The 8,859-nt window shown below is 43.6% G+C and overlaps 1 protein-coding gene across 1 annotated transcript; it reads left to right on the forward strand.

Moving 5' to 3' along the window:
• The first annotated feature begins 396 nt into the window (after window positions 1-396).
• On the forward strand, window positions 397-8,002 carry LOC112220258. Its single transcript, XM_042302593.1, has 9 exons — window positions 397-600; window positions 1,780-1,958; window positions 2,729-2,833; window positions 2,978-3,127; window positions 3,355-3,594; window positions 5,061-5,436; window positions 5,651-5,892; window positions 6,245-6,420; window positions 6,687-8,002. Exons 2-9 carry the CDS (start codon window positions 1,872-1,874, stop codon window positions 7,570-7,572), a joined length of 2,262 nt encoding a protein of 753 aa, XP_042158527.1. The 5' UTR covers window positions 397-600; window positions 1,780-1,871; the 3' UTR covers window positions 7,573-8,002.
• The last annotated feature ends 857 nt before the right edge of the window (window positions 8,003-8,859 follow it).

An 8,859-nucleotide genomic window follows, 5' to 3' on the forward strand; every position in this document is an offset into this window, starting at 1 on the left:
AAAGCAACTGGCAAAGTCGGACCACTGCTGTGTCTTGACTGTGAAGAGGACCATTGACTGGTCCCTGATGCAAGTGGTTGTACGTGCAGTAGTCTTGTCCTTGATAACTGAGTCCATGATCTCGACAAAGTATAACTTCTATGCCAAAATATACGATTCGTAACCCGGATTGTATTCTGTTGAAACATTGAGGAAAATTGCTACGAAAATATTTTAAAATCGGTACGGTCAAGCGTGTTGTCCTCAACCTGATTGACGCGTAAGAAAATGGTTGATTGGTTTCGAATAGAAGCCAATCGTTTGTTTCCATTTTAGTGACGGCACTCGCGTTACACCAATGAGAAACCACCATTTTAAGAAGGCGGGTCTATTGATCCGCATGTGAACCTATTAAATAATCGCAAACATTACCGCGTTAGTTTAGCTAGCGACATTTTTTGAATGTTTATATGTATTGGTAGCAGATTATAAATAAAAATGAGCGACGAAGCAGTATTTGAAACAATTGAAGAGGTCAATAAGCATATCTCACACACGTGGAAGAGTCAACCTGTGTGAAATATATTTCTTACCGTGTGGACAAGCGATTCAATGACCAAGGTAAACTAGCTCTCGACGTTAGCCAAAGAGTGTGCTGCCTGTAGGAAACGTGCATTGATCAAGCTGCAGAATGTGCAAACAATCACCAGAGTAACATGGCTATCTTTCAGCAGTTCCATACTATTTTAGCTACTGTTGGATCCTGTATTTTACATTATAGCCATTAGATATGATTAAATATGATCTGATGTTGGTTGTGTGAGGTGTCTGCATTTGTGCACTGGAGCATCATTATGAGATTAAACAACTGCTTGCTACTTGCCTGTTTGTGTGTGACAAGAACTGAGTAACATGGTGTGACCTGCATGTTGCAAAACTGTAGATAACAGCCCAGCAGATGCTTTGTCCTTGTGTTTGTATGTGACAATATTGAGCACATGGTGTGACTTGCTGTATCTTACAAAGTTGTGATAGGGAGGGGTGGTCATCGAGGTTTAACTGAAATGGAAAAATACTGAACACAATAGCAGGAACAGAGCAACTGTTCTAACTAGGCTGCGATACCAGAACAGTAAGGATCTATACATCAAGGAGGGAGAACTCCAAGAAGCGCCAAGAGACGGGGACCCGCCTGAGCGCCTGCAATAGGCTGGGCAAGTTTAAACCACGCCCAGTCTCTACTGTGATAGACATAGTTCCAACACGTCTGTTGGCATATCACAGTATAAAGAATACTGTTTACATACATCTTGTCAGTTCTCTGTTCTGCCCTGCGTGGTATTACAGTGAGCCCGTATATACGAAAGTTGCATTTGCATTTATTACTTAGCTAATAAAAATACATAGTATAAAATCGGTGACTCATTGTTATATTTATCCTGATACCAGATTCGAATTTACGCAACCCTAACACTACCTACATTGATTAATATTCTTATGTAGTGATGTAACCTCCACAAACTACTGGTGTATTCATTAGTCGGATACGATTGCAAACTTTGTGTTGCATTTTGCAACGGAAACAGTTTACTCCAAACATAAAACGCTTTGCAACGAAAACGTAGTTTTCTATTGAACACATTCAGGTAAGTCCCTCCCCGTTTTAGTTCTGTTTGGTTCCTAGAAAGTAAACGGCTTCCGTTGACAAAACGTTTTGCCCCAGAAAATGTTTTGCTGCAAATCAGACTAACGGAATACACCTCTGGACTCATGGCGCTTTCAATGTGTTCTGCTAAACAGGTTGGAAACCACAGGACCACAAGAACCGGTTATACTGGGAATGGAAGTACGGCAAGGGTACTCCCTGTATCCCCTTTGACAGAGTACCCTTCATGTTCATCGGACACAAGCTAATGGGATGCCACAGGGGCCGGGCAAAGTGTGGATTCAAGAAGAGGCAGGAACTTGAGGATCAAAGGGTGCTACTATCTATGATATTCTGAAATGGTTCAAGTGTTCCATGTAGCTACAGATTGTTACACCGGATAATGTGATGAACAAAATATTTTTGGTATCCATTACTGGGAGTTACAGGTTAGATACCGTTTGGTGTGATGAACAAAATATTTTTGGTATCCATTACTGGGAGTTACAGGTTAGATACCGTTTGGTGTAGCACAGAGAATTTTCCACCAACCATATGGTGCCTATTGGCAATGCTGTCTAGATCCTTAAATCTTTGGTTAGATCATCCATTATCAACTTGGTATGTGCATAACAATCTGTAGCTAGGATGTATTTTGCATCTAGACCTGCAAACAAATTCAGACTCCAGCCACCCATGCCTAGACTGGTTACAGCACGGCAAGCGTACCAATGCAACAAATCTACCCCCAAGCTAAATAGTTAATCAAATAGCTACCCGGACCATCTGCATTGACCCTTTTTGCACTAACTCCTTTGACTCATCACATACGCTGATGCTACTGTTTATTATCTATCCTGTTGCCTAGTCACTTTACCTCTACCTATATGTACATATCTACCTCAATAACTTCATACCCTTGCACATCGACACAGTACAGGTACACCGTGTATATAGCAAAGTTATTGTTACTCATTGTGTATTCATTCCTTGTTATTGTTTTTCTGTTATTTTACTTTGTTGGGAAGGACCTGTAAGCATGTCACTGTTGGTTTACACCAGTTGTTTACATGTGACAATTAACATTTGATTTTGATATTCCAGGAAAAAGATGGCAAGGAAAAAAGAAACCTGTTGCTGAAAACCAAGAAAGTAGCATGCCCTGCTGTGTTCACAATCAGCCGCATTGTGAAGTTCCCTGGATTCAAGGTACGGGTGAAACTGTTTGTTTATATATGTTTATTATGCAACTCCAGTGACCGTGCACCACAGTCAACATTAGAATACACATCAGACTAATTTACATAATTATATCTGTGTGTGTGTGTGTGCGCTCGCTCCATACTGCATCAGTTGGAGAAGGACACATCACGGTTGAGGAGGGTCATGTCTATTTCCATCAAACAAGCTCTCCAGACAGACCCAGCCTCAGTGCAGTGGAAGATACAGTATTTCCTCAAAATACCCAGTGTCACTGACCACAAGGGCCATCCTATTGGAAAGGTATTACTATGTTATTACTATACTATGACCATGGGATCTATTGCTTTGGACTCTCTTTAGGCTACATAACTAGTGTCTGTATGCCTGTATGTCTGTTCAGTACACAGATGTAATAAAACCTTGACCTCTTGAAATTCCCTGTGGAATACAAGTATCTGACCCTGTAAAAGTAGTTAGGGGTATTTTCTCCCTACTTAAAAAAAGCCACTCTCTCCTCGTTCCCTCAGGGTGCAGATCAGATGGACGACAGGGTCAAAGGTTACATCCGAGCGTTGGTGCAGCAGGGGGTGAGGAAGGTGAAGGAGGTAAAGAACCTGATGGTCCAGTACGTGCGGACGGAGCTGTTCCAAGACACGACCCCGCCGCCGCTGAGGCGCTTCTTCCCCACAGAGAAAACCATCCATGCCGTCATGGCTCAGGTCATCGCGGAAGAACACTACAGCAAAATAGACCTGGTCAACCTGCTGGTGAGAAGGCTGTGCTGCACTATCATTCCCACCTATTCATCAGATATTTGGATTGTCTTCTGAGATAAGGCCATTGGGGCTGGTGGTGTTAGCTGTATGTTTTCACTGCAATTTATGAACAGTTTGTATGCATGTCACCCACCCTCTTTGAAACACTTGTTTAAAGGGGCATTTTACTCTATTGTTTCATTCGTTTTTTTGATATAGTCCCAAAACATTCTGCATGGCAACATTCATGCTTTCAGTATATATTGCTTTCAGTCTCCTGATGCCCAAAATCAAGCAAGTGAATGTTGGGTAAGGATAAACCGACAGTTGTGCTGAGCACATGAGGCATTCATACGTTATATTCTTCTAGAATCAATGGGTAAATATCAAGAATTGAAATGACAATTGAATAGCTTCCCAAATCCCAGTCTGTAGCTTTGTTTGGATGATTGTGTGTCAATGCCTGTTTCTGTGCATGATAGAAAGAGACTTGACAAGCCTTTATTATACAATTCAGGAACGCACATGCAGAGTTTTCCACGGATTCAAGAAAAATGAAAATTCACAACATCTTTGTGGTGCGTTATCCTTACATGGGAAGAGCAGAAAGCCACTGAAAATGTTTGTCATCAGCCCAGATCCTGGATTCTTTCCAGAGATTCCTTTCTCCACCAACAAAGGTTGTGTTTACTAATTGATCTTTACACATCAGATCTTTTTCAGATCTGATCTGATTGGTCAAAAGGCCAATTAGTGAAAAAAAAGACCCGAACTGGGCTGCCTGTCTAAACGCAGTCACTGAATTGGATACATAGTCATTGCCTCCATTGCGATTGTATTTATATTTTTGTAATTTAGCAGACGTTCTCATCCAGAGTGACTCACATGAGCAATTAGGGTAAAGTGCCTTGCTCAAAGGGCACAGACAGATTTTTCACCTAGTCGGCTGATTCTAACCGGCAACCTTTCTATTACTGGCCCAACGCTCTTAACCGCTAGGCTACCTGCCACCTTACTTGTTGACAGTAGATGCTGGCCATTATTATGTAAATCTACAACAACAACTGGGTTGAGTGATGTCATTCTCTCGGACCCCACCACTCTCTCCCTGAGCCCATTCCCCAAACAGACAGAACAGCAACACCAGCAGAGCTAAAGCACCCCTCATTCTGGAACTGCTTTTTAGAAAGTCTGAAACTTCTACACACTTGGTGTGGTGAATTAATACATGTGTGTGATGTAACAGAGCACAGATAAATATTACTCCATGACACGTCATTGGGGTTGTTTAAGTTCATGGGAATATCACTGCTGTGGTTTAGAATAAGACAGACATGTTATAGCAAAAGTCAAGGTGCACAACCATATATAAAGCTGGTGCAAAGAGGAGTTTGGTTAGCACTGAAATAATTGAAAGGACGCAAAAGTTTCACCTCAGCTATTAATCATAACCACCCCCCCCCTCCTCCTCCTCTTAGACCTTGGCAGAGAATTGGAAGGCAGAAGCTCCTAGAATCAACTTCCTGCTTAGGGTTCAATCAGAGAGCGAGAACCTGTTGCTCTGCTACCAGGCGGACTGGCAGCGGCAGTTGCTTCGGCAGTATGGCAAGGAGGTGTGCTTCCTGGACGCGGCCTATAAGAGGACGCGCTTCCCCCTGCCACTCTTCTTCCTGTGCGTGCGCACCAATGTGAGCGTGGCGCCGGTGGGCCTGTTTGTCGTGCAGTCGAGGAGCGCCGAAGCCTTGGGGGAGGCGCTGGGGGTGTTCAGGCAGTGGAACCGGGGCTGGAGCCCAGCCTACATCCTCACTGAACACTGCCCTGTGGAGATGAAGGCGGTGGAGGCAGCATTCACAGGTGAACAGTGGTGAGGTTTTAATGTTAGCTATGAGGTGGGAAAAGCAAGTTAGCTTCATAATGTGCTCTCAGCACTGTTGGCTGTGAGTTTCAGGATTTTCTTTTGAAAAGACCTGTTGGTCAAGAAAATGTTTAATCTGTTACAAACTCTAAATATTAGAACATTAGGGGGTTAGAATTTGCTAATTACGGACTGTTTCCATTCCAATCTCAGGTGCTCAGGCAGTCTTCAGCGATCACCTGCGGGAGAGGACCTGGACCAAGTGGCTGAGCAACCGGTCCCGAGCCATCACCAACCAGGAGGGGATCTTTGATATGATGAAGGCCATCGCTGGTGCCCTTACCAGAGAGCAACACCAGGGGGCAGTAGAACTACTACAGCAGAGCCCCATCTGGTTGGAAAAGAGACAACTTTTCAAGAACTGGTTCACTAACAAGTGGCTGTCAGAGGAGAAGGTTTGTAGTGCACATGTCAATTACTGAAATCATGGGGTCAGGTCCTGGACCAGCTGTGTCATAACCTGCGTATTAATGAAGGTCAGGGTGGTTAGACAGAAAGCAGATCTCAGACCTGTGCTTAGAGGTGCTTTCATCCTGAAGCAGACAGCATGTTTAAACCACACCTACTGTATGTAGACAATCCGTAGAAGTAGCAGTAGCAAGTGTGTTATGTTTTTGCTAGCTGAATCCGTGATACAGTATCTAGCTATAGATCCATAATATGCTAGCTATAGGTCCATAATGTGATTCCTAGTCTAATGATGGTGAATACAGAGTTAGCTACATGCTCTTGTTTTTGTTCATTCAGAGATGGGCGAACGCTGTGAGGGTTGATATTGTCAACTTTGTGTCTATGGTGAACGGAGGTCTGGAAATGCAGAGTGACTTTTTCACACATAATAACATGAAGGTCCATAAAAAAGACACCCTGAGCCAAATGCTGCAGTTTCTTGTTGACGACTACTTCCCACAGATGTACCAAAGGTAAGTTCGTTTTAGAATAGGATTCAATGTCATTTAGAATAGTATTCGCTGTCAAAAGTATCTTCTGTTGAGATATCTGCAAAATTTATGGAAGATAAACACCACATAATTTACAGTGCTTATCTTCTGCATTGGGGTTAAGATGTAGGCTGTGGACTCATCTTGACTACCTTTTGTAAACTTTTATTTTGGAGTGTAATTCCCCTTTAATGTAAGTGTTTTGATGTTTGGTCAGTCTAAACCTGCTACACTCCCTGAATCTCCAGGTACACAGACCTCAACAGCCAGTCCTCTGGCGAGTACAACCTCAACCCCACTGTGCTTCCGTTCCTGTGGCATCGCCCTTGGAGTGTGGTGGCCCTGGTGATGGACAACATGTCTGCGGCCCTGCAAGACCCCGACATCGTGGTGGAGCAGGCCAGCGACGCCGCCACCGGCACCTTCCGGGTGAAGAGTCGGGCAGAGACCACGGCAGCGCGGTCCTACGCGGTCAGCTTCGGTTCAGAGTCCACCTGGCCCTCCTGTGAGTGTGAGGTGTGGAGGGACCAGCGCCTGCCCTGTGAACACTTCTGTCACGTCTTCAGGTCTGAGCCTAACTGGACCTGGGAGCACCTGTGTCCCAAATACAGGGACCACCCTCTGCTCACGCTGCATTCACAGACCACTCACACCACAACAGAGGAGATGGAGGAAGCCCTCAATGGCCTAATGCATCTCTCCCCAGCTTCCCCAGTCTCTCTTCAGTGGGATGGGCCTGAAGAAACAGTGCCACTGGTGCAAACTCCTCAAACTCCACAGTTACAACTGCATAGCATACAAACACAGTGGGTGGCCCCACAGGCTTCACAGGGTCTGCGGGAGAGGGAGGAACTGCAAAAGGAGGAACTGCAGAGGGAGTGTGTGGCCAAACTCAAATCCATCATGGAGAATGTGAGCGGGATCAACGACATTGACCACCTACAGGAGCTCAGGCAGAAACTGGACGTTCTCCAGGCTCAGAGTGAGGCCATGCTGGTTCAGAAGGACGCTAGCGTCAAAACAGTTACCACCCCTACGGGGAAGAGAAAAAGGGCAGGGATGGAGATTATCGTGGCCATGCCCAAACGCATCAAAGTGCTCTCCCGGGTTGATGTAGAAAATGTTCAGAAATAGCTTTTTTCTAAAAAGGGAAAATAAAGAATGTTCAGTATTAAAAGGCAACTCTGCCACTTTTAACTTGTGGGTTGTTTTTATGTAGTATTTAGTGTTGTCCTACACAGTTTGTATACTTTTAAAAATGTAATGTCTATTGCCTCTCTTTGTGATGAGCAAATCTGGAAATTGCTTGTCTGACGTTTTAAGTAAGATCCCTGAGATAACTAATAAAATAATAGTCAGTCATTTATTCGTTTATATAACCCCTATGTAGTGTTCTGATCACGAACTCCCTGCTATATGTAACTCTGGTTGTCTTCATCTAACAAAGGTCACTTTGTTAGGATGTGGTAGCATTGTATCCAGTTCTGGGTCAGCTTGATTTAAGGCACTGCGCAGGTTCACGAATCTTCCCATAGCAAATTAATAAATCAGTTACTGCATAGTGGTTTGGAAGTTAAGATTATTTATTTTGTGTTCGGATAATACGCACATTAGCTTGCTTAACCTGATGAGTAACTGGCATCAATCAACGCATTTCCCTTAAGTGAATTAATTGCGTAATTATTTCAGCTTTCCAGGGGCTCACCTGATTTTGTGATGGGCGTATAAGTGCACATCATTTCGACGTTACAAAATTGTATGGATTGACCTCAAACGCTTCTACTATATGGGCAGTGGTTCCCAATAGTTGAGCTAGCTAGCTGTGCCCAGATACCGCACAGTGTGAATATAGCCAGACAATTATTCGCCAATCGAAATCCCGATCACACTTGTAGGCGATGTCATGGCAACGTTTGCAAGCTAAACTCGTAGAAACCAATACAAACCCTGGCCGATCGGCCATATTGGCACTCCGTAGTAGGAGCAGTCCTCCATAGGAATGAATGGAATTCTACAGTATTTCAATGACATGTTTCAAGGACAAAATTACATTTATTTCGTTGTTGTAATGGGGACGGTGACATTGGTAATCTCTAAAAGTTAAACGTTTGGGGTCACTTAAATGTCCTTGTTTTTGAAAAAAGCACTTTTGTCCATTAAAATATCAAATTGATCAGAAATACAATGTAGACATTGTTAATGTTGTAAATGACTATTGTAGCTGGAAACTGCAGATTTATGGAATATCTACGTAGGCGTACAAAGGCCCATTATCAGCAACCATCACTCCTGTGTTCCAATGGCATGTTGTGTTAGCTAATCCAAGTTTCTCATTTTAAAAGGCTATTCTTGTTCTGAGAAATTAAGGCTATTCCACGTGAGAAATTGCCAAGAAACTGAAGATCTTGTAATACTTCCTTC

This window comes from Oncorhynchus tshawytscha, linkage group LG20 (genome assembly GCF_018296145.1).
Source record: "Oncorhynchus tshawytscha isolate Ot180627B linkage group LG20, Otsh_v2.0, whole genome shotgun sequence".
In the NCBI taxonomy this organism is placed as follows: domain Eukaryota; kingdom Metazoa; phylum Chordata; class Actinopteri; order Salmoniformes; family Salmonidae; genus Oncorhynchus; species Oncorhynchus tshawytscha.